The sequence below is a fragment of the Aquila chrysaetos genome, chromosome 5 (genome assembly GCF_900496995.4).
Source record: "Aquila chrysaetos chrysaetos chromosome 5, bAquChr1.4, whole genome shotgun sequence".
Lineage (NCBI taxonomy): Eukaryota > Metazoa > Chordata > Aves > Accipitriformes > Accipitridae > Aquila > Aquila chrysaetos.
The window spans coordinates 16083050-16109448 of record NC_044008.1 but is presented as its reverse complement, the minus strand read 5'-3'; the positions used below and the strand labels follow the sequence as shown (position 1 = coordinate 16109448).

Sequence of the window (26399 nt, the reverse complement as noted above, 5' to 3'; positions counted from 1 at the left end):
ACTGGCCTTGTGCGCTGGCAACAGTGCCTTTCATTCGGGTTGATGTAAGTTGGGGCCATGGCTTGATAGGAAAGTTTTGTCAGTAATGTGGGCAGAAGTGCCAACCTCCTGTGTTAGGCTGGCGAATGGAAGGGCAGAGAATGAGGACAGGTAGCGATAAAAGTGTGACTTGTCAAATCACAGCCTGAGCCTAAGCATTAGTGTAAATAGAAATTAATACTTTGGTGTGAGGAGGTGCAGATCAGTCTGATTTGCCGCTTAAACACACGCATAATTCTCAGCTTGTGGAGATGCCAATCTGACGTACAAATGGCATATGTCTTTGTAAATACAAACCTGCTTTTTTGCTGGCTTGGACTGGAACATCAATATCATCTAGGTTCAAGCCTCTATTGCATTTGAAATGGGAAACTTTGCTGACTGTCATGAGGACTGAAGTTTTTGCCTTAATTAGAGAATAAAGATGTCGGTCTGGTGCTGTTACCTACTGTGTAAGATACTGTCCAACTGACTGAAGGTTATAGGATTTTTTTCACTGATTTTGATGGAGTTCACTCAGGTCCTTAGGACGGAATAATTTATTTAGTGCTTAACTTTTCACCTGAGATTTTCCACTAACATCACTTGCAGTAAAAATCTCTGTGCAGTGTGATATAGGAAAATTTCTCTGATGTAATCAAATAAGGAGACTGTCCTAGTTTCAGCTGGGATAGAGTTAACTGTCTTCCTAGTAGCTGGTACGATGCTATGTTTTGAGTTCAGTATGTGAAGAATGTTGATAACACTGATGTTTTCGGTTGTTACTAAGTAGTGTTCAGTCTAAAGTCAAGGATTTTTCAGCTTCTCATGCCCAGCCAGCAAGAAAGCTGGAGGGGCACAAGAAGTTGGCACAGGACACAGCCAGGGCAGCTGACCCAAAGTGACCAACGGGGTATTCCATACCATGGGACATCCCATCTAGTGTAAGAACTGGGAAGTGGGGGTGGGGAATCGCCGCGCAGTGACTAGCGGGGTGCTGGTCGGCGGGTGGTGAGCAATTGCACTGCGCATCATTTGTACATTCCAATCCTTTCATTATTGCTGTTGTCATTTTATTAGTGTTATCATTATCATTATTAGTTTCTTCTTTTCTGTTCTATTAAACCGTTCTTATCTCAACCCACGGGTTTTGCTGCTTTTCCCGATTTTCTCCCCCATTCCACTGGGTGGGGGGGGAGTGAGTGAGCGGCTGCATGGTGCTTAGTTGCTGGCTGGGGTTAAACCACGACAGAGACTTAAATACATGAACATACTGAAGCTAATTAGCCCACATTGTGAAACTTAAAGGGACTTTATGCTTGGACATTTCTTACACTTTTGTTATTAACTGTTCCCTCACCATGCAGGGGTTTTTTCCATTTAAAAAGTTAATGTAGTGTTAAAAAATTTAAGGTAGCAGTCTGTTTTCCATCAAAACACATTTCTTCTTCATGAAAAGTAAGAACATTGATTTCCTGTGTATCTATTTTGTATAGTCCTAAAGTAAAGATTAAAGTTTTGCAGGTCAAATCCTTTATCTTTTGTAAATTATTGCACTTGTATGTTATGGACTGTCAAATGTAAAAGAACAGTAGAAGTTTGATGTAGAATATTAAAAGAAGAGTTATGCTATATAAAAATATAACCATTAAGCTAAATAAACTCCTATCTTCCATTTAAAAAAACCCAAACCTCTATACTAGGTCACATTCTTACTTGCACTCAGTAGCAGCCTGTTCTACAGATTCCATTAAGTACTTAGGGACTAAGGTTTTCATGAATCTAATTTATGTCATGTTCTGCCTCTTGATGAAAGATATGTAACCTAGCCAAAATAATCTTCTGTGTATACTTCATTTTAGGGATGATCATTAATAGTAGTGTATGATTTGCCACAATGGGTTTAATACAGAACTAATGAACCCATACCCAAAGGTCTTTTCTATTGAAACTTGTCCTACTTAAAGTTTTATAGTAGTTCAGTGCCGTTTGTTTTTCATGTGACTGTTTCACCTGTCACCCATTTCAGTTATCTAACAACCTGGAGCAATTTAAGGAATTGCTTGGAAAAAATGATCACGATACATTTTTCAAGATGTGTCAGCACGTATGCTCACACTAATGGTCTAGAATTGCAAAGCCTTGGCTGGCTAGAACTCCTGCGCTCTTGCTAGGCATTGTACAAATACAGAATTAACAGCTTGCCATCCAAACATTTTGGTCTCTTTGACTTTTCTGGGCAGACCACAAAGCAGCTTCTCATCCTGTACGCACTGATAAAACAGTGTAATGCACCTTATGCCTGACTAGTCCCAAAACTGAGCACATCTTTTGTAACAGTCTTCTGATTTTTTTAATCAATGTATCATACCGGAAAGTGCTTGCTGAATCAAGGTCCAGAATATTTCCAGGATAACGTTAGCTAAAATTTGGAGGTTTCTAGAGATCTGTATCATTCAGACAAACAATCAGGGTTTTCTTCAAGTGCAAAGATTAGTTTCATTGCAGAAAATGCTTATATAGTACTGGTGCATAAATATTGCTGTGAGTTCACAGGTAAGACAGTACCAGCAGTCCATCTTCATGAAGCAAGTCTGCGCATAGCCTAGTGAAATGGTTTTCAAGAGGTGGAGAGAAACAGGCCATGGTTAGTTCTGAGTACACACCGCTTGGAAAAATAAAATGTTTGTGTATGTGTTAACTAAAAACTACCAAGTTCAACCTGGCGTCAGTGAAAGTACAGAGAAAGTAACTGTTCTGAGGTACCGTCCCTCTGACTTGTGTCTGCATCGGACAATTCAGTTGGGAAGCTGCAGGTCTGAAGGTTACTAGCTCTCACCTTCAAAATGTGCCAATAAAGGTGGAGGACAGAAACCTCTCAGAACACTCTTTGACCTTGGATTGGTAGTTCTGTGTCTGGCTTCTTTTCTTATTTAATGACAATAATACAAATATTTAAGCAATCCTGTGAATAGAAATCAGAATTCAAGTCTTTTTGGCCTGCCATTCCCAAATGCTTCTGTTACAGTCATGGTGTCTTTCTAGTTTTTTTAATCCTTCATTTCCTTCTGTGCTGTGACTTACAGAGGATTGGAAAGTGCTTCTCCCCATATCAGTGATAAAGAGTAATGTTTGGGTCTCTTGCAATATTCATACCAACTAAAAAAAGGAGGGGGTGAATCAGGAGTACCAAGTATCACAATCTACTTACCAAGCCCTGATGAAGTTTGAGAGGCTTTTGCTTAGGGTCTCAGCTTCTCCTCTCACCAATCTGCCTTCCAAGCTGACCTTACCTTTTCCTACGGGACTTCATGCTATGGTAGAAACTACAATGCAGAGTGATGCTGAGAACCTCTACCCAGCCACAACCTCCCCTTGCCGACTTCCCTCCAGGGACCTCTACATCCCACATGTGCAGCAACCTTGCTGCAGGATTTTTGCTAGACCATGACAGAGAGGAGGGTCACAGCATTCCTGCGGCTGAAGCAGAGAGACCAAGCACAGGGCACTGCCCCATTTTAGACAGGGAATTAAGAACAGAGTTCTGACTAGTACCACAGTAGGAGGGACACATAATAATCATGCCTTTACCTACATGGAGTGTTACAATACTTCCAAGGTATTGATGCATCACTAGTTTAATTCATCTTGGGCAATAAAAGGGCATTTAGCCCAATCTTCTATTTTCTGAATAAGTTACCTGCGTGCCGCACTGTTTTTTCAGCAGTAAGTGCTACTTTCTTTTCTGGCAGTATTTTGCAAATAGAAAATATCATGGTATTGCTTTAATGGACTTGTGTTGTTGCGTGTTAAGTTATGTTCAGTACACTGCTTTGCTGCAGCTTCCTGTAAAATGTTTACATTGTGAAAAAAGATGCCTGCTGTGTTAAAAGGAGGAATGAAGGGTGAAAGTTGACGGTAATTTTGGACTTGGGTGCTTCAAGCCCTACCACGTCTTCTTTTAGGCACCTGACTTTTGCCTGTGTAAGGCAAAAGTAGTCCTAAAGTGACAGAGATCGGGAGACGCTTGTGCACATACAATCTACTACATCTCAAAAAGACCTTGCCTTCCTCCACTAAGCACTGACATCCAGGTGCCCAAGGAGGGTATTTATTTATGGAGAAGGAAACTGTTGAGGGCTCAGATCAGCCACCATACTCTCACAGCATGACTCAATGCTACAGGCAAAGGAATAAAGCCAGCAGTGTTCCATAAGTAATAGACGCAATCAGTTCTAAAGTGCGTACCTCTTCCTGAACATCAAGTTCATCATCAGGACGGCTTGTTTCTGTGAATTCTATGGGTTCTTTAGACTCCTGCATGAGTGAAATCTTGGTAGAAAGAAATTAAGAAACGTGATGAGTTACACATTGTCTGTATCATTGAAGTTGATTTATTACTCTGAATTACCTTAATATAACTTCCACAACTCACAGGAATCTGTTGTTCACTGTTCCTTGACAAAGCTGTTGCTTTAGTTCAGCTGAGAGAAACTTACATGTTGGAAAGCTTTTGGTCCTGCCTCTCTTTGTATGACTAGTTATGGCTTTGTAAAAATAATAAAAGCAGATTCGATTTCTAAACTGCTGTACAGCTTTGTCAAAATGTTAATCTCTACTATAAGACAGGACAAAACTTCTAGATCCTGGGTAGTAAGCAAAAATTATCAAAAAAAATAAGGGCTCCATCCTAGTTATTTAACAGCAATATTAATTACTATTTATTTATAATACTATAATAGCAATTGCTAGGGAAGGAATTGTGGTGAAAAGACAGGAGAACATTATAAGGCCATTTTTGTAATGTGGGTCCACATCTTTAAACACTACAGAGTATTCTGGTTATCTCAAAAAATGCAGAATACAACTAGGAAATGCACAGAGAAGGGCAGTAGGAATGAACGCTACCATGGAACAGCTTCCACGCACACTCACATCAAGTAGAATGGGACTCTTCAGCTTTGATCAGAGGTATATGAAATTATTAACAGTGTTGGGAAAGGGAGCAAGGAATGATTATTCATTGCAGCTAAAAATCCAGAAATCCAACAGGATTAAATATTTGTCATATAACACATTTAAAATTACAGAACCCATGGTCACAGGATAGTGTCAAGCTAAAACGTGTAAAGGGGTTCCAAAAGGAGTATGACAGATGCATCGAAGGGAACTCCTTCTGCGACAATTAAATATAATGGTCCAAATGCAACCTCCAGCTAAGGAAGTTCTTAAGCTGCCAGTGGTCAGAAACTAGAAAATGTGTCTTAGGATGAAGTGTTCTCCATATATCCTGTTTCTCGTGTTCTTTTCACTAACAAGATTCTGGGGTCGACAGACCCTTCCTTTGATCTAGCAAGATATTTATGTACTACAGAAGCTGTCCAATTTACTAGACTCTCACTTTATTTGTACTACAGCTCTATGTCTAGTTTTCAAATGTGTCATGCTGTAATAGAAATTGCAAGAATGAACGCTAGATGATAGAAGGAAGGGAAACGTACTACTGGATATCCTTACCTTCTCAAAGATGGGATCCTGGTTGTCACTGTATGTCATTTGATTCCTTATGTAGAGCACAGCATCATGGACAGTCAAGAAGAATATGTCTTTTCTGACAATATCATCAAAGAAGGCACTCCGTTCCAGTTGAGATATAAGGTTGTCTGAATAAAAGAAAGTCGTAACAGGTTAATACAATTTGAAGTAATTTAAGAAATAAATGTCAAAATACATGGTTACAACTATCAGAAATCAAACGTACAGCCAAATCAAGTCAATCAACCATAGCTTTGTCTTGACTTTTACTTTCCATATTTCCTTTAAACCCCACCATTCCTTGTGTCCCACCACAGCCCACCATGTTTATCAGTGTGATAATTCACATTTTTATTAGAACAAATGCTCCCACAGACACATCTAGAGATCCGTTCTCATCCCTTCTCATATTAATTTTATTCTTTGCATGAGTGGTAGTAGAAATATTTGGATGTTTACCTTGATATGAAGCAAAGTATACTCTCACATCAATTCTCTCAAACTCTCTAATTATCTAAAAAAAAAAAAGTTTGCAACAAGCACATAAATAAAGCAAGCCTGTAAGGATAAAATACATATATGTCTATATGTGTAATGTATAGGCACACACACACAATTAATTTGTTTCTGAGTGTTTTCATTCCAAATTGTATATTTTGTTTATTCATCATAAATACGGAACTGCTATACTTTGCTATACGTAAAGAGCAAGTAGTTAAGTACCTGGTTGCCGAAGTGGCCTATCTTCAACTATGTAAGTGGAACTATCAATTTTACGCATATATACATTGCTGCCTATTAAGGTTCTCATTCTGATCTCATAATATGAATAATCATGTATTTTCAAGTGAGAACCACATGGGCCTGAGCAAACTTTATTTCTCCCCATGTACGTGTGATATGATACAATCTTTCACGGGCACATGCAAATTTTTTTACACAGATTTTTCCCTCATGCAGTGCACCAGAAGGACCTGTTCTTGGATGAAAAAGCTGCATATGGGAAGAGTCATGTCTGTGGACTCCCTAGCTCTTTTGTGTCAGAAGCCGGAACTGAATTGAAACTAGGCAGAAGGCTGAAGCAAGGCACACAGCATTCTTGTATTTCAGTTAGTTAAAAGGTGGGAGACTGGATTCTACCCCTGGCTCCCTGGTGGCAGGCAAGTCTCTTAGTATTTTCAGAGGTGATTGTTAATTCCATCCCCTTCTGTTCATTGATAAACTAGAGTCTGGGTAATCTAAGATGTGGTTTATAGAGAGGCTAAGCAGTACCAACTGCAAAATGAAGTTAGTGAAAGCAGCAATCTGAACATACAAAGTATCACAAAAGACTAAAGACTGCACAATCTGGTCCTACACACTTGTAACAGGGCAACAAAAAATAATGGAAATACTTGGCCTTTATCTCTTCACCTCATTTCTCTCTCCCTAAACTAGGAATATTATCTTCTTATCACATAGTGTGATGTTTGAAGATAAATTAATGAATGTTGATGAAGCGCTCTGATATTAGCCACAGAAAACCCTATAAAGAAATTAATCATTCTTCCTTCTGTCATAATTTAAATAATATGGAATGAATAAATAAATTTTGTTGCTAAAGACTGAAGTGATGGTAAGATGAAATTTTTACTACCTCTGTGTTGAGTGAGCATCATCCTGTGCCCAGATTAAAGCAGGAGGCATGTGGAAAGAAAATATATAACTAAAATATTTCATAACATATGCATACAAGGGGACCACATTTTGCAGTTCTAATTTTAGAGTACTTGACTGTGCAACCTTCATATTGTTCTTTTAATGCATTTTTTAATTTTTTTTTTCCACATAAAGTATGCACACCCCAATATTCTACCCCTTGCTGTGTAAGTTTTAAAGGTACTTTTCAAGAACAGACTTTTAAAACTTCAGAAATTAACTTCAGCTAACAGCTCTCAATTTACATACTACTGACTAGTTTCATTTTCATGGAGCACCAGAAAAGAATGCTCTTACCGTTTTTATTGATCTCACAGCTACAATATCCAAGAAGGTTACTGCTCCAAAATCAAGAATGAGACTGTGGATGGGCACCTTGGGGATGTTTACTTTGACTGGGAGTTCTGAATTCCAGTCCACCTGGATCTCTACTTCTTTGGTGGGAACTTGAAGATCTTCGTTGTCTTCAGGGTCCTCATCAGTCTCAAAAGCTTCATTATTAATACCAGGCTCACTGATGATGCCATTCTAATGTGCCGATAAAATATGGAAGATAGCATTTAATCATGGAGAAAGTTTTGGAGTTACAGAAAATACTTCCCTGTGATAACTTCTGTTTCAGGAATGAACAAGACCGACACTTGTGACCGTAGCCCCTGCTCCTGACCCCTGGTAATGTGGTTAGCATAACTAATGCCAATTTATACGGCATGCAGCCATTCTCTGTGACCGAGCAGGTCATGTATTCGTTCCCTTTCCCCTCACTCTCAGGCCTTGAAGGTCCTGTGAACTAAGTAGATAAATGAAACAGATTTCTTCATCCCCTCCCTACCAGCCTCAAGATTCCAGTGTGCCAGGCTGATTACTCCCTTGCCAGCCTTTAAGGTCCCAGGCATCCAGCCAACCAGGTGTTGTTGATGACCCCACCACAGAACAGGGAAGCATAACAGTGCACAGAGCACCGTCCATAAAATTAAGCAGTTACAAGTCCTAAGTGGGGAGTTTGGACCAGAACTGCTGCTGGACAGTGAGACCTGTGACCCGCCAGTGGCCAGGGACGCCTCCACTGTCATCTGCTTCCTCCGAGGACTGGGTGAGTGAGTTGTCTTCTTTTATATGATTTTTGAGTCTAGATTATGATTGTTATATTGATACATCAAACTGTGTATTAAGATCTGACCCAATCTGCAGAGGGTCCAGGTGATTAAAAACCATAAGTTAAGTTAGGGTCTAGGTGATTAGAAACTTTAAGTTAAGTGGTATTATAAATTCTGTATTACGCTACTTATAAATTGTACTACATTGATTCTGTTTGTAGAAATCCCATGCCATTCTAATCATAAATTCTGTGCTATACTAATCATAAAATCATGTTAAGAAAAATAAAGCTTTAATTGTAACTACAATTTAGTGTCATCATCATTCTGCCAAGGATCCCTAAAAGAACCTGTCTGTCCCCTTAGTGTTGGGTCACAATACTGCATCCCAGAATTTAAAGAAAAACAAGATAGAGCACATAATTGCCTCCTCCTCTGTGCAGTGTATTACCTTTCCTCTTTTTTTCTTTGTTAAAAGAGCATCTTCCTGCAAAAAGGCCACTATCTGGAAAAATAAATACCTCTGAGCTACTCCCTCCCTCAATAGCTTTATTTCTAGGAGATATTTAAGACTGGTATTTTCAGCTTTGAATTAGATTTACTATATATGATAACATGGTAAAATGACTAGGTAAAAACCTGGAATGTCACATAACTGAGCATTTAAGTGCATCATAAATTATAACATATACAGGAAATACTGCATCCTCCACCGAGAGCAATGGCAACAGGAAACCCATTTCTACCTTCCAGCTCTAGAGCTTTAATAGGTTGCCTATACCTGTCCAGTCCTGTAAGCATTTAATTATTGAAGTGTACATTCCATAGTCAGAGGAACGTATGTTGCTTTCTTTAAAGAGGATGTGGAAGGCTATGTCTACCAGCCAACTGACACAGCTCACCTCTGCATAGGAAGCTGGATGATAGGAGCATGTACACATGAAAGAGCCAGCACTTTTACTCCACAGAGACAATCTGAGGTGGTGAGGGGTAGAGGTAAGATCAGGGAATCTCTTGCTTCCACTCCTGTTAACACTATATCTGCCACAGCTGTCTGAATCTGTGGGGTCTTTGGCAACAGGTGTACTGCTCTACAAAGTCTCCTGCAGGTCCCAGACTTCCTACCATAGTAATAAATCACACTTTTCCATCTTGATTTTGAAGATGAGTACAGAGGAACTCATAATTAAAGCTAAAGTAGTAAGTTCTAACAGTAATCCTTTGAGAAAGAATAGAAAGAAATAGAACGCTTTACCTTAGTAGCTTTTAACTTCCCCTTCTTGATTAGCTTTTGTATCTTCCTCAGTGCTTTGAGTCTCTTATTATATACCTTGACTGCATCAAATCCCACCTACAGAAAAAGGATCAAAATTAAATTATATAACTTTACCTAGATATAATTCTGAGGAAAACTCAAAAGACAGTTAAGAAGCATCCAAAACTATCACATATCACTTACTGTGGATTTGAGGCTGCTTTTCAGTCCATCGATGTTAGCATAAAAAATTGGACTTGAAAACTTGAGAATCTTCACACCTTCTGGTTCTACAACCTGTTGCCAAAGAATATAAGGTTAATCAGCAACAACCATATTTTGGCTAATAAGAAGCAGTTTAACTGTTTCAACAGTTCAACTACGTATCTAATTCACACAAAATGGCGTAACTTTGCTGATAATTGAGGTGATTCAGTTTTTAGAAGCTTACAGCCCCAGCATGCAATATGGACCAACCATCTGGATCAAGATGAAGAATTTAATACTGAAAGTTGTTATCTTCGAGCACTCCACTTCCAAATTCAAATTGTCCACAATATACAAGGCACAACTTTGTCTTATACTGGCTTGTAGACTGAAAGGAAACAACTCAGAAATTACTTACATTTTTGTAGTCCTTGACCTTCTTGTAGATGTCTGTGCCAGGAACGTTTCCAAAGCCACCCCATGAAGGACTAACAGAAGCAAAAAGAAAATTCAGTGAAGGTAAACATCATACTTAGGCATTCACAGAATTGAAGGGATTGCTGCATACAAACTGTCATAGACTCTTGTAGTCTGCTCCCTTCTGCCAAACTAATAGCCCCATTGCAAGTGTGTTGTATGTTTTGTGTCTTTTTCTGATTTGTAGTGAATGGTCCTTTTTAAAGACAAGGGACTTTGGTCTCAGCCTACTTGCTGCACCATTTTTATGTAGAGCTGAATGAATAACTTGTTCCATTTGTTTCCCAAACCAGAAAAATGTTTTAAAAGCAGATTAGTTTGGTTTGAATGAAAAAAATTTTTTTTACTCTGAAAAAATTAGATCACTTTTTTTGTTTCAAATCAACTGAAATAATACATTTACATTCTTTTCAGATTATGTAAAACTTTTTGTCCAACCCTTTTAATTTTTATTTCAGTCAATAACAAAACCAAGATATTTTTCAGTTTCCAGATATATTTTGAACAGTTGAAACAAATTGTTTTGGAGTTTGTAAAGCCTCACCTTCCTTTCGTATTTTGATTTCACATACCTGAGTTGAATTTGGGAATGTTTTTTGAGGCTCTACAAATTCCATTTTTCATAATTTACTATTCTGTAACAAATTTTGCAAGGCTTTATTTTTATGCATTTGCTGACAGTGCAACTATCCTTTGGTATTGCTAGTAACCACACTCTCTGTACTCCAGGCTGAAGGAAAGGAGTTATGTTGTATTTTCAGAGAAAAGATCAATGAAAAGTAACAAGATGGCCAAATAAGATTCTGCAAAGCCACCTTTTCTCACCATTCCACTACCATATGTTCTTGAACAGCAATAAATCAGCCACAAGCACAAAATTTTGTCTTACTCTCATGGTTTCTCTTCCTCTCCTTGCACAGGCATACATTCAGTCTTGTATAAGCAATAAGTGAAAAGGTTATTGGCATGTGCAACATACTGTAGTAGTACTACATGTTAAGAGTTACTATAAGGATCAATTAATTACAGAAGCCATTCATACATCTTTTTATATTTGATCTGAAATGTTCCTCTCCCTTTCCAGACCTCAGCTATGTGGGTACATAAATAACATACAGCTAAGTACCACCAGATTACCCAACATGATATAGAATAAATACTGACAAAATAATGCAGCTTCTCTTTTATCAGTGTAATTAAATTATAGCACACAAAGAGTGTTTTGTTCTAAAGAATAGATTTTTTCCATTTCAAAATTTTTGTAAACCCAAGCAGATTTTCTGCCAGAATTCATCTTGCTTTTCAGCATATTGTCCTCTTTTTTTGTGGTATAACACTAACAATTATTTCTGATTCTGTGTTACTTACAACTGAACTCTCAGCACAACTGTCAGCAATCCAAACAAGAGGCCAGCAAGTAATCCCAAATCAAGTCCCAATATGATGGATGCTACACACGTAAAAACCCAGATCATCTGGAGAGGAAATAACAAATGTAAAGTCTCTTAATTATAACATGTAACTCCTGGTCATGCTAAGGAATCACTAGACCAGACAATATGAGTAGCAGAAGAATTTAACTTTGGAGATGACCATAGCACACTAGTAATCAGCTGACTTCCATACAAAAGTCCTCCTCTTCCTCCAAGATGCTTCTATCCATCACTATCTTATTAGGCATAGTTAGCTTTTTAGGAAATAATTTTTTTTTAACATAACAACATTTTTCAAGGATCCAGTTACTTTGGTGAAACTGAAGGACATGCAGTTAACCATTGCTTTTTCTTCTTTCTGATGGTGGCAGTCTTTGTAAATCTTTCTTTAGAATTTGGAAAGAATTTATTTTCCCGAGATGTAAAATACTGTAAGATGCCCCACCTGCAGACATATAGAGAGGGAAGGGGGCTCCTCAGTGATATCTAAGAATCAGAACTGTTGCAGAGAGATATTTCATATTAGCAGGCTGATGGCACTCTCTAAAGTCTCCACTGAATACTCAGGCAGAACAGTTGAAGTGGGGTCCTCAGTTCCTCCCTACGTCACTGCCCAGGCAGAACACCCAGTGGACCCAATCTTTCAAAAAGCTGAGTGCCTGCACTTCTCACTGAAGTCAGTGGGATCTTTTACCTATAAAGAGAACTAGTAAACAATTGACTAAAAAAATTTCAGATCTACCTAAGGCAGGTACTGCCCAATGACACACACTGTGAAATCTAAGCATCGTAAGGACTGCATGGAGAAAATACTTTCCATACAATTTTTTCCTGCCCCAACAGCCACACTGAAGATCTATTCCACAGAAAAAACAGTGGGAGGTGTGAGCAAGTACCTGAGATATGGTTATAGTGGTTTGTAAGAAAAGCCTGCTCACATATCCCTTAGCATGCTAAATCTATCCACATTCAAGCTTGGATTAGTCTTGCTACAACAAGAAAACATATTTTTCTGAGGACTACCTGAGATTATCCAGGCAAATGGGATGCTAATGTGGTAACAACATAAATATATGTACATGAATTAAGAAAAGGTCAGCTTTTCTGACCCATTTAAACTATACAAAAGATAAAAGCAGAATGGTAAAGGTGGCAACAGGCCATCTTTATTCTGATTTTCAAGCCGTCTCAACACAAGATTGCTGTAAACTATGGTAATTGCTATGAAGGAGTCATCACTGCACAGGAATACCCTGATTGGCACCCTTACTGTGGGTTATAGGGAATAAAGAAGATAAGCAGAATACCATGTAAAACTCTAAAACAGGGAATTTTTAACTGGCCTCATGGCACGTGCATCTTGAGGACGCACATTAAAGTTTTCTGATGTTAACCCTACAAAATTCTGTTTATATGATAATTAAGAGAAACCTGGATGGCATTAAAAGGCAAAAAGAAAACCAGACAAAAACATTCAGGAGAAAAGAAAAAATTCAGTTACTTACAGCATCCACTTTATTCTGTCTCCACAGACGGGGAACATCAAACACTTGCATGAACATCCCTTTCAAGTTAGCTATGACTACAGCTGCCAACACAGACTGTGAAGAAAAATGATGGAAAAGTGTTATTCAGAAGCCAAGATGCATATTAAGATAGCACTCAACATTATACACTATAAACCAGAGCCTCATCTGGTATCAGTCACCATAGTTTAAACAGAGCTATTAATTCGGCCCATCAAAGTTGAGCATTTGGATCTGATTGGTGCTGGTGGCTGTGCTGCAGAGGACAAGTACGGTACCTTTTGTAAGGGCTCTAGCAATTTCCCCAGGGCAACAATGGAAATCAAAACAATCCCAGCTGAGATTATACCAGCAACCTGCGAAGAACAGAGTGTTTATAGGAAATGAACTTATTAAGACTCTATCTTATGTTTCTAAGATGACAAAGAAAAATGTGCAAGTAGTTGCACATTACATTTCTTTAGGAACAAGAAGACCTGCCAAAATGCCATTGTGTTTAGGCATACATGGGCAATCATTATACGCTTCAGCTAACACAGAGGGAATTCAATTAAGCAGGTAGTGTAAACAACTGCACGCAAGGTAGTAGCTCCTGGAGGGGTTACGTTCCATAGAGAGATGAAAGGAGCAGAGTCTGTGTGTCAGTCAGAAAAGGGGCTGCTGGATAACCTGTAGTTATCCACTGCTAAAAAATGCAAAGCTGTAATACCGTAAAACAGAGTAGCTTACTCAACATGAGAAATATGGCACATGGTCAGATGAATGGCAAATAGCAGGGCTGCTCAGGCCAGCACATGGGAGCTTAAATATCAAATAGATAGCTGCAAGAGGATTTCCTCCCTCATCCTGAATTCCTACTGTGACAAACTCAGTCCCTTAACTGAGAATGAAATTCTGGGGAATTAGGTTTGAAGGATTTCTGGCCCCTAACGTAACTCATGCTATGTAAAACTTGATTGCCCTCTTCCGGCAGAGCTACGAAAATGATTCACTACCAAAGCACAAGCTGCTAGCTAAGATACCTGTGGCTTTCCACGTGCCAGCAACACAATCATTTTAGGGCTATTTTCATCCCATTGTGAAAGCTGTGCTCTATACAAGATTAAATTTACCCGTGCACAGTACTAGTAAGAAGAGGTCATTACCTGAGTCTTTCCACCAGTACTTTCTTGGACTGCAGTCCGTGAAAGAGCAGTAGTTGCAACAAAACAAGAAAAGGCACCTGAAAAAATGTTGCTGAACCCAAAGGCAATAAATTCCTGAAAGACAATTAGATGATGTTGTAAATACAGATGCCTGAAGACAATTTTGCAATGGAGAATGACAATAGCTTCTACAGTAGTTTATAAAGTAGGTAGCACAATAATATTGAGAAGATGGATTAATAATAGCTGTTAAATGTTTACACAAATTCCTCTTGTGCCAGTGTAACTACCTGTGTTTGGAAACCAATACAATGAAGTTGGCATACTCTCCCTAATTGTACATACACATCTTAGTATAAAGACATTTAAAGCTTATTTCCATCAATGTTATCAAACCTAACATTTCTAACAATTATACTGGTATAACTGCATCAAGAAATGGGACTAGTATAAATTTAATCCCCAAGTATCATCAGCTAAACAAATAATTTTAATCAGTACAACAGTCTCCATTTAGACAAGCCTTAATTAATGCAAAGCATTGTATTATTAGTAGAACTAATCAGGAACTTTGCAATAAAACAGTTTCACTGAAAACTTCTAGTTTGTTGAGCCAGAAGTTTCTCACTCTGAACATCCCAATGAACTCATGCTGAGTCCCAGGCAGCGTTCTCATAGATTTGCCCCAGGGTCACAGATGCTGGCACCTACTGATGCTGGTTGTTCTGCTCAAGTGACAAGGACCCTGGAGCTTTATGTCCTGGGATCTGGGCCATTCCTCTGCTGGGAAATGAAGCATTTGGGAGCTGCCTGCAACCCCATATAATTGACAGAAACATTGTTTTCACCAAGCTGACACAGACACAAGAACTTTTCACTCACTGCAAATTTTTAAAAATATAATTTGAGATTTGATTTTGACTGTCTCCCTTCTTTTCTCCAAAATGAAATTTCCTGTAAGCTTTTCTTTAAGCTCCAGCTACAAGAACAGGATTTTAAAGTCAGGTTCTTTAACACAACAGACCTAGATGATTCATGCCTATTCTTGTGTAACAGCTGTACTCCACAAGAAAATGTTGGAAGTATGCTTCCTACTGTTCTTAGGTCTTAATAATCTATGAATCTATGAAGACAAAATAAACACTGGCAGATAATAGTATGGACCCATCCTTCAAAATTATTTTACTACCTGCTCTTATGATGTTATTTTAACTTCTCCAGTTCAAGTAAAAAATGTGTCCACCATTCAGGGCTGCATTTAACCTTTGGTATGTGTAAAATTCATAGCATAGTATTGAAAGGAAGGCACTTTGCTTTTACAGACAGTAATTCTATTACTACAATATTTAATTAGTATCTTTGAAGCACATCAGTGCTGGCAGAATAGCATATTCAACAAAAGAACAGCATAAACAGCACTTCCAGGAATACCTATTATTCATTGAGATTTATTAAACTGAAAGTCAATACATTTTAGGCAACTTTAAATCAAAGTGTTACCAGATATGAACTCTGTGTATTGTAAAGTGACTGGCATGTTCAGAAGTGTAATTTTGTTACATACTGCAAAACAGTGTTTCCAAAATCAAACTTTATGTAATCCATTAGTACTAAAATGCCTTAAAATAGCTTATCTATTTATTGTAGTGAGTGCATTTTCTCATATGTTCAAAGGATAAAATTCAAAATTAGCATAGATGCAGGACAAGGAAGCTTTCTGACATTCTTCTCCCACGCCCATGGGCAAGCCACATAACCCCTGGTGAAGACACTGAACAACTGCGGGAATTCTTTAAGAGCTTGTCAATGCATACATAGCTCATGTAACATTCTAGCTATGTGCCTTTAGAAACCAATGGTTAAAACAATTCAGCCATTTGGTGCAGACAGTTATTCAAGTATATTCATATGCTGGTGGGCATTTACTTTTGTGAAGCTGCAGGACTTAGCTATACAGTTCCAAGTATACTTATATTGATGTAACTGCTGTCGTGCTGAGAAGTACAACAATTTATTCTGTAGGAATAAAATCATGCCTTAACTGAAAAATTCAACTGATACAAATCCTGCATGTAGACTAAGCCTAAATAAAGCTGTCCAGAACAGCTTCTTAGCTTGACATTGCCTCCCTCCATGTCCCACGCCCCCCCAGCAACTCACCTCAAAATATGCCTTACAAATAGAAATGGAAAGCAGGTTGCTAAAGCTGGCCATGTCAACTTGACATCACCAGAAAATTCCCCTATACAGTGCTTAGCTTTAATTATCTTTCCAGAGCTACTGCAGTCACTAAAGCAATACAGAAGGAATTAATTAGTATGAAAAGCCCACACTGAAGATAGAGCATATCTGGCTCATCTCTATGTAGTAAAATTGTCAGGTAATATATGGCCACTTCAGCTATTTATTTTCAAAGTTGAAAGAATTTCTCCTGTCAGACTTCAACTTTAGTCTGAAAAATGTGTCTGAATGACATTTCTTTCATTTGGCTACATAAGTCAACATGAAACAGAACTTAAATTCACTATGTTTATAAACTATTTTGGTTATACATACCTGGTTTCCATCAATAGCATAGTCATACTTGGTTGCATATACTTTCCCCACAGATACGGCAATAGCATAAGCAACAATAGCAATGGAAAAGGAGGCTGCTATCATCTGGGAAAACAGGCTGACATCTGGAGGTTCAGGAGGCAAAAATCTAGCATTTAGAAAATATATTAGTGTTATCAACTTTGATCAAATTCTGTTCTTACTAGAACTGTCAAGGAGTTTGAGGTGGAGGCATACAGGTTGCTTATAATATGAAGTGTAATGTTTCAAGTTAATAAAAAGGTGGAAACAGGCCATTGACATACAGAACATGCTTATCTAGCCCAAATCCTGATGCTATTAGTCAGCAACAAAGCTCCCATTGTTCTCAGCATGACTGAGATTTGGCCTTATGATAGCAAAGTGAAAAAGTACATTTTTTGAAGCATTGAATAAAGGATGTATTGAATAGTATGATGAATTACATAAATATGTTAATGACACTTCATACTATTGTTAACATACTTCTTCAGAAGATCTCAAAAACATTTTATCCCCTACTGTGTTTCCACAAATTTTAATTAATCAAGCCCTGAATACCAAATGGAATGTGAAGGTTACTACTGTGAAGCGCTCTGAATCTTTCAAGTGAAAGTCTCTACCAGTGTAATCCTCAACATCCTTGCTTCTATGACTATGGAAGTGACAAGATTGATTGGGATAACAGTTGTGGCATGAATATGAACCACAGTGGGATAATTCAGGTCTACAGAAATTAAATCTATGCAGAATTTCATTATTAAAAATCCTTTAATTTTTTTTTTTTTACATTTTCCATAGTCGTATATTCACTTCAAGAGCATGAAGCAATTAATTCTCAGATGAACTTCATGAATCAGGTAGATGTTCCTAAGCCCATTTTACAGATGAAGGAAAGCTAGGCATCATATTTAGGTGGCATAATTGACAGAGCCAGAAGTAAACTTCAGGAAGTCTCCAGTTCTGAGTTCTAAATTCAGGTTACAGCTCTCAATATCTCTTTTATGTCTTTTCTCTTACCACTGTCATTTTTAGCCAATTAAAATAATACCTATTTCCCAGAAAACAAAAGCACTCACCCTCTTGGAATGCTCTTAACAATGCCTGCATTGTATTTTTTTTCCAAGTCAGCAGCATATGAAATGCCAGTGGCTACTATTGTCTGTAATAAAATAAAACAGCAGTTTTAATACTTAAAAAGAGTTCTTGTCTTCCTGTAGCTAGTACTATCTATTTTATCTGTTATCCATTTTTATTATGCTCCTTTGCTTACCACAATAACTTCTATTGGTATAGGTATAGGTATCTTGTGTTTGAACCGATCGTTTATTTCTTTAACTACCATGCAGACAAAAATGGTGAGGAGTCCAGCAATAAGATCTGCAATGTTGGTGGTACCAATTTTTTCAAATGTTTCAATAAGAGTCTGAAAAATAAAAATGACAACATAAAACATGCCCATGTCCACTTGAAGGATGTGAAAATACTCATGAGAAGATCCAGATGCACAGGGTTTTGGAGGAGGCAGAGTTACTTGTTTGTTGAGGCCTGGAGGAGCCCGAGGATACCGTACTGTCAGCGTGCTACAGAATCAGTGAATGGATTTAATGGTGAATTTAACTGAAAAAGCATAACTCCAAGAATTGACACTCAGTGGGCTTCTGCTTCCCAAATTTTAGGAAATTAACACTAAGTAAGAAGTGCTAAACCCCTACCTGTGTTCTACCTCCACCTGTTCTTGGAGCAAGGAAGGGAAGATCTATAACTTCTTCACTTTGAATAGTAAGGGAGATCCTCATTTTTCTATTCAAAAGACAGCTAGCAGACCCATGGGCAAAACTCTGGTTCACTACGTGCCTAGTACATATGGTCTGTGGATTACGTGTTTCCTATTTCCACTGTGGACATCCATAGAATGCATATGAACATGTGCGTCCTGCCAGGCTGTGGAGAATCCTACACTTGAGAAAAGCATTCACTAAACCTCACCTTATGTATGGTACATTAACCCTCGCAGCACAGTTCAGTCCCAGGCTGGAGGACTCTCACAACAGGGCTGCAATAGGCAGCTCCCTTCTCTACCCTTGCTATGCCCTTGCTTGGCCTTATTGTTTATTGCAAACAAGTGTACAGAGAAAACACGAAGGGCTGATTACAGAAAAGCTACAAATACTCCTCCATCCTCCTGAGCATCAGGGCAACACTCACTTGCCCGCTGTCTCCAAGAAAATTTAATTATTCCATGCATAGTGAAGCAGCTTTAACAGAATGATCTGGTAGAAAAGAGGTTAGAAACAGACTTCTTGCATCCTGGTGAGCTTCCCAAATACTAAGCTGTCAGTTTAAAGGCAAGGGGAGGGTTGCAGCAGCAGTACCACTACTACCATTCTGAAAAGACTCTGGTTTTGACATAAAACATCTGAGTGCTTAATCAGCTATGTTTTCTAAGCTAAAGAAGAAGACTTCCTGAAACACTGAATCAGATGCCTTTCTTCAGGTGACTTAAGCCATTTCTTGCCTGTTGTACTGCTTACTACCGACCCCATTCTTACTGACCATCTCTCGTACCGCCCCACTTCACAGGGGAACAGTAACTTCCTAACTTCAGGTTGTGGATTCTGCTAATGTTGGATGCTTAGTGTTGCAGTTTGTTAAACACCACTTCTGAAGCAAGTCCAAAATTTGCTGAAGCTGACACAGCAAGTCACTGGTTGAGCAGACCAGAAATCACAATTTCTTTGCTCTACACACATCTGCAAACACATTGATTTGGCATACCTGTAAGAACACAGAAGCTTTGAGCTTTAACTTAAAAAGCATTCCACTCAGACTTGCAGGAGCTGGAAGAACCATGTAATTAATTTTCAAAAATACTTTCTACTAAATGTACTACCCTTCAATAAACATAAAAAATTGAGATAGAAAACCTGCTGGATTAATGAGTCCATCACCCTGCCAGGTATGCTCTAAGGTCTATTAGATAGTACTTTTTCTCATCTAATTTTGCTTGTTCTGAGGGAAAGAGTTTTCATTAGTTCTGAAAAGTCCCAGAACATAATACCTTTTTTTTTTTTCCAAATAGTCCATCAGATATTTTTTTCTAAATTTTACCTTGCTGTTTGTACTTATATTCATCCTATTATTGCTAATCTAGATGTCTAATGTATTTTTGCTAGTCTGGTTGCCTGAACTGGCATGTAAGATCTGTAAATACATTTTTTTGGCTAAAACAGCCTCTTTTAGAAATCTGTTATTCTAATGTGAAGTGCTATGGAAGATCTTAAATACTATAAACCTGAATAGTTTCATGCTGAAGTCAGTGACAAAACTCTCAATAATTTTCCTGGGGAATGAGACTATTCCGTAATATGAGATCTCTAGGAATTCAGTATTTCTGTAATCTGGCCAAGACATTTCTCCATTTGATCATTTTCCTTTTCCTTTTCCAACAAATGGAGTTGTGACAGCAACATTTAGCCTCACATTAGCTAAGCAGTAGGTACCTGGCTGGAGGGTGGGAATCTACACCCTTCTTTGGGTATTCACATGTATGGCTACAGTGTGGAATGAATGGAGAATGATGCCCTTTACCAGAATGACCTGCTGGTTTAAGAGTAAAGAGGGATGTGACAGTGTTAAGAAATGATGAAACATCCTTCACAATAAGCCAGAAAGCAAGGGATGGGACAGAAAGTAACAACCTAGAGAAGAACTGTTTTGCTGGATAATTACATTTAAACTTTATGTGAAAAACTGCTCTGCTGAAAGACTTCAAGATGGCAATTAGACTTTCTGTCTGGGGAACCCTGAAAGCAGCTACTTAAGAGCCCCACAGCTATAAATTAACAGATGCAGATCTTCATTTGAGTGGGAACTAAATTAATGCCCTATACTTAGCAACATACATATATGAACCACTCCTGTATGAAATGGAAGCAGAAGATAAACAATTATATAAAAATTCTGGCATAAACCCAAAACAGATTAGAAGGCCATACTTACATATATTATGGAAAGGACACCATTATAGTTTTTAGTTGAAACATTTAGGACTATTTTCAATTGTGACACAAGCACTTGAAAAGCAGCTGCAGTTGTGAATCCCCCAACTAGTGGATCTGCAAGGTACCTCACAATGAAACCAATCTGAAGGACTCCAAATATTACCTGGAAAAATCATGAAGAATAATAGCTTGCTAAACAACAGAAAGGTACACTTTTATTTGGTGATTTCTTATGCTTTTTTCTTTTCTCTTTGTTTATACAGAGTCTTAGGACCATCTTCCCCCATTGCAGCCTAGTGTAGCTTAATATCATGCCATCCAAGGAAATAAAGGAGACCTGAAAAAACGTGTGAAAGGATGCTCCAGGATATGCACCATTAGCACTTAGTTTCATGCAGGTCTCTTGGTCTGCAATCACAGGGCTAGTCTTCTGTTGTCTGTGCTCCCAGTCACGCTGCCACAGACTCTGCCCAGGATAAGAGGAATAATCCCCCAAAAGCTCTTCAGAGTTTGAGATGACTTTCCTTCATTTTTGTGTTTTACTACAGGAAAATGTCTTACTGCCCTAGGAGGTATTTCCATGCCGTATGTTTTCCCATTAAAATTAAAGCAACATCAACCTTGTGTCTTCAAGCCAACTATTTTACCTGTAAAATTCCAACCAGAAATGTGAGGGTACTAGCAATCAGCACTCTCTGTGCATCTCTGGATTCAGTGTCTATCAGTGTCCCAGTACCATTAGTCCCTGTAGCATTACTGCCATCTATGAGAAAATTATCATCAGGGGCCATGCTCAATACAACAGATCCCACCATCAAACTGACTACAGGGAATGGACCTGTAACGACAAACAGAAACACTAAAGTTTAATATATATCAAAAAGAAGCATTTATCAGACTAGACAAGCAAACTCTAAATCAGAAAATCAATTTAATATTTTAACTGAGGTACACTAGTATTATTAGGGGGCCAGGAGCCACAGGCACTGCAAACATGACACAAAGATAGAATTCCTTCCTTAAATAACTTACGTTCTACACACAGGTGCAGTTTCATGCTTTGCTTAAGCCAATTCAGAGCTGTACCAAGGCCAAAAGGGGCAACATGTTCCAACCATCTTCATTGTATCAGCACCACAACCAGATAAAACAGAGCACTGATCCAGCTGAAAGCAACTTTTTTTTTTTTTTTTCGGTCATGGTTAGTTTGCAGCTGATCCAGACTGCCACATAGCTGCATGGTTAGGAATCCCAACACCACGGTGGTGGCAGGAACATGCACCAAGGGGTAGGACCATATCTTTGGGCAGTAGTATGGTATTACATTGGCTAAAGATGACTGAAACTATACTTTGGGCAAGATACAGAGAAAGTAAGTGATCATTGTGTCAGCAACACACAATCTAAAAGTAATCGCATTTGTTGCAGTTATTTACTAAAATTTGTTGCAGAAAAGGAAAATGTCATGAAATATCTTGAAGGATAAGTTAATTTTACAGATACCTTAGAGGATACCTCATGAGTAAGAGTATTGGAGAAAGCATAAAAAGGAGCATTTGATAATGTAGAAAGTAGGAATGGCAACATAAGCAGAGGTGACAGCTCAGACCTGGATAGCAATGTGAGCTGATAGGTAGGAGAAGAAGAGGCTAACAAAGTGGGGAGAACATACAGAAGTATTTGATGCAGCAGAGAAGAAAGCTGATGAAAAAGCGCAATATCATGCCAAAGCTTTGGGAGGGGAAAACAATCTATTCTCAGTAGATATGAACAAGGAAAGACCGTATTTGGTTTGAATGGAGAAAAAGAAACTTCAGTGATCAAGCTGTAACATGAATTTTAAATATGAGAACTGACAGGAAATAAACCCCATATTTTAAAGAAAGTATTCAGAAAGAATCAACAAGGTTTACCCATAGCCTTGATGTGAGGACCTAGAGCGAGGCTGGAGTGCACACACAGGTTCTGGGTCTCAGCGACAGGCAAGAAGATGATATTGTCCACAGTGATCAAAAAAAGGATGCAGCAAGGAAGGCTTGTAGAGAAGACTAAAAGAGCTCCGTTTTAGCCATCTTGAGCTTTAGGTGATAGACAAAATGTCTGTTCATAATGCCTACTGAGGCCTTGATCTTGTAATTTCTTGCATAGAGTGCAGCCAAAGACAAGATTTAAAGTTCAGCATAAATGCAAGCAAAAAGCACGCATGGGCACAACTGAAGTTAGCTATTATGCACAATTGCTTGTACAGAAAATAAGTAAGCCTTCAGTGCCCCAGACCCACCAATATTAATATTCAGCACAACCAATTTGGTTCAGAAAGTAGTTATCTTGTATGAAATATGAATGTTCACAGTGAGGATTAACATTTTGTAATAGGTAATTCACTGTAATTTGAACACATGCAGTTACCAACTGAGATGTGCCTTGAAGTTCCCAGGAAAAAGTATGTCAGGATGGGAAAAAAGGCAGAATAGAGACCATATCCAACAGGAACTGCAACCAGCAAAGCATATGCCAAACCTGAAATGATAGATCATCAAAACATCAGATTTAAAATTTCTCAACAAACTACTATCTTGTCTAGAATAGACTTTCAGAAAGATTTACTCCTTTTGTCCAGATACAATTTAGAACGTGTTTTGTCTGTAAATCAGTTGCAGGCACATATGTGAGTATCAATGACTGTAAATGATTGTATATCCCACACTGGTAGCTGGATGAGTAAGTACTGAAAGATGTTCCTATATTTGTATAGGCAGCACAAAACAGGCTCAGATGTGAAGTGGGGGAACACTGTTGCAAGAGTGAATGGTCTGCCCCTTGAAAGAAAAGAATGATATGTGAAGTGTTCTAGTTACAGACAGAAATTTCAAGCACAGACTCCGAATTATTGCACTACAAATATGCTTCAGTATGTTCAGCCCTTCTGAAAATCAGGCCACTTTTTTTTTCAGTATCAGCTTAAAAACTTAAAAACCAAAAGTAAATCACACAAATTTGAGTTTTGATCCTTATCATCGTCTTCCTTTATATACCTGTTCAAGCTGTCAAATCCAACAAACAATGAAAAAAAACAGTTGCCTTCAGTATCATATCCCGGTTAGCTCCCACTGCAGGGTGTAGTATTCTCCTTCAAAGATACCGCAAAAACCTATCAGAGCTCAAAACAATTGAAGTCCTGGTCATACTACTGTGACTGGTGGGAGGACTGCAAGCAACACACACAGTTGCTGGGAGTTAGGGACTGCAGGGAGTTGAAGATGCCAGAAGCCTCTTTTCTGGCAAACATTTTGGCCAATTTTCCCTGTATCGCATGATTTAGAATTTCAGAATTATTACAGTTTTTTTTAAATTACAGCTAGATTTAGATTTGCACTAATTTGTTGGTGTTTTTTTTTTTTTAATACCTAGGTGGGAGACCAAACAGTATATTTCAGAAATCAGTTTTACAAGTGGAATCTAATTGTGAGAAAATCAGCCCCACTGTGAAAAAATACATGAGGTGGTTACAGTAAGAGCATAATAGCTGTAATAAGTCATATGAAAGGCCCATCTAGCGCAGTTCATTTTAAAAGGCAAGGGAGTCCTGTAACTGTGGCACCACTGTCGGCAGAGATCTTCCAGCTCTGACACAGACTCTCTGCGGGGCTGTGGACAAGTCACTTCATTATTTCTCAGGTCACCCTCTGCCTGGGGCAGAAGTCTGTAACGTTTTTTTTGCTGCCAGTCTGTGCCTTCCTAGCACACTCCAAGGGAACAGGCAGTAGCAGGGAATACTTGCGGCTAACTGGGAATGTGTAAACTGCTTGCTTTGCTTCCAACGTGAGTCTTTGCTCCCTTGTGCAAGCACTTAATTTCCACTGAAGGAAAATGTGGGCTTGACACAGCTAGCTTAACCACCCCCTGTCCTGAAAAATTGTGAAAATAGTGTAAGAACATTATTGAGATGAAAGAAATGAATGTGCTGGATCGTGTCAGGGTTACAGCTAGTCTTGTCTTTGAAAGTGGACCTTATCAGCTGCCTCGGGCAGAATGGTTCTGCCCTTTAAGTCTCCCTTAACTAGCCTATTTTAATTAATTTCTGCTTATTTCTACCACTCTTCTATTTCTTCATCTGCTGAATGCCTTCCTAGTAAATGGAATAAAGAAATAAGGAAAATTTGATATTGCAAGCCACGTACTGTAAATATCCATAAAGTTTATAAATTCTGTTAATGTGAATATGCCGCCACTTCCTTGAGAGTTGTTTTCTGCAGATATCTGAGCAATCTTACGGGCCAAATTTTAAAGGTGAGTAGATATCAAGGTTGCATGATTTTGGGGCAATAACTAGATTCTTGTAGGCAGCTGCAGGAGAGCTACAGGCTCAGATAACCAAGAAAGAGAAATAAGACCACATGACCTATCTGATTTATCACAATGTACTTAAAATTTTAAACATAAAAACGAATACTCTTTGAGTAAAAGTCTTGGGAAAAAAGTTAAGTACATCGTGATGGCACATCAAAGGAAGTTAAATCTTCTAGCCAAGCAGAGAAAAAAGGAATAAATTGAAACCATCAATTATTTATCGCAAAATAATACCTAATATCTAGTATTAAATAACAAGTCTCAGATTTGTAATTCCATCTGCATAACATCCCTGTGTTCAGCCGGCTCCCTTACAAACCGCCCTCCAGAACGGAGGGCCGACGTGCCTGGCGTTACCTTGCAGGGTGGCGACGAGGCCGGTGCTGACCCCCGAGATGACATCGCTGATCAGCCACTCTTTCACCCGGTAGTTGGGCAGCCACTCCAGGATGGGCAGGAAGGACTTGGCAATCTGAAAGGCCCTCTTTCTCGAACATCTGCAAAAAACCAAGCGATGAACGCACCCCACGGGGCTGCAACCGGGAAGCCCCCAGCAACCCCGAGCCGCCAGAAAGCTGGGGCGACGCACGTTTCGAGAGGCAGGGGCTGTCGCGGCCGCGCCTTCCAGACAGGGATGGGGCACGAACCGGTGCCCACCGTGCTGCCTCCTGCGGGAAGCAGCCTGCGGGCGGCTGCCTCCGCGCGCTTTGACAGGCAGGGAAGCGAAGAGCGATCCGTCGAGAGACCCGCCTTGTTCGGGCCCCTTTATCCCTCGGCGGCTGGAGTTCGCCGGCGCCGGCACGGCGCGTCCCCCGGCTCTCCTCACCGCTCCCCCGCGGGCCCGCCGCGCCCCGCTCCCAGCGCCTGACGGGGCGCCCCCGGGCGCCGCCACCCACCTGCAGGCCGCCTGCGCCCGCTCGCGGAGCGTGGGCGGCAGCGGCGTCCGCCGCTCGTTCTCCTCCTGGAAGCCCGCCTCGCTGTAGATGGGCCGCGCCACCACGTAGTGGCTGAGCTCCGCCAGCGGCTCCTCAGCCCGCTCGCCCGCTGCCATGGCCCCGCCTGAGGCGGAGGGCCCGCGCC

General features: G+C 39.3%; 1 protein-coding gene and 1 long non-coding RNA gene across 4 annotated transcripts; one reads left to right on the top strand and one right to left on the bottom strand.

Annotated features, from left to right (window-relative positions):
* Positions 1–1275: 1275 nt before the first annotated feature.
* On the bottom strand, positions 1276–26399 carry SLC26A4 (solute carrier family 26 member 4). 3 transcript variants are annotated; one of them, XM_030014550.1, is made up of 21 exons: positions 26216–26399; positions 25677–25816; positions 23379–23489; positions 22883–23017; positions 21617–21807; positions 20968–21132; positions 18239–18391; positions 18045–18127; positions 16948–17095; positions 14392–14505; positions 13525–13602; positions 13226–13321; positions 11656–11762; positions 10229–10298; positions 9808–9900; positions 9604–9699; positions 7549–7779; positions 6013–6067; positions 5536–5681; positions 4267–4350; positions 1276–2623 (listed from the first exon to the last, which is right to left on the bottom strand). In XM_030014550.1, exons 1-21 carry the CDS (start codon positions 26368–26370, stop codon positions 2600–2602), a joined length of 2475 nt encoding a protein of 824 aa, XP_029870410.1. In that variant the 5' UTR covers positions 26371–26399; the 3' UTR covers positions 1276–2599. The 3 variants fall into 3 exon arrangements, 2 of the variants coding, with proteins under 2 accessions (XP_029870410.1, XP_029870411.1); XM_030014551.1 differs by lacking the exon at positions 22883–23017; XR_003923414.1 differs by lacking the exons at positions 1276–2623; positions 4267–4350 and adding an exon at positions 7190–7212 and having other exon boundaries at positions 5632–5681.
* LOC121233320 lies at positions 8634–22577 on the top strand. The gene is made up of 3 exons (XR_005932440.1): positions 8634–8713; positions 11965–11969; positions 22563–22577. It is a non-coding gene; the product is annotated as an uncharacterized LOC121233320 (long non-coding RNA).

Excerpts from the sequence above, each read along its gene's own strand:
- SLC26A4 (XM_030014550.1), bottom strand. The coding sequence starts at position 26,370 with ATGGCAGCGGGCGAGCGGGCTGAGGAGCCGCTGGCGGAGCTCAGCCAC. Across the intron at positions 23,490-25,676 it reads CCTCGTCGCCACCCTGCAAG|GTTTGGCATATGCTTTGCTG; the intron begins GTAACGCCAGGC and ends CTATCATTTCAG. Across the intron at positions 6,068-7,548 it reads CTGTGAGATCAATAAAAACG|ATAATTAGAGAGTTTGAGAG; the intron begins GTAAGAGCATTC and ends TTTTTTTTTTAG.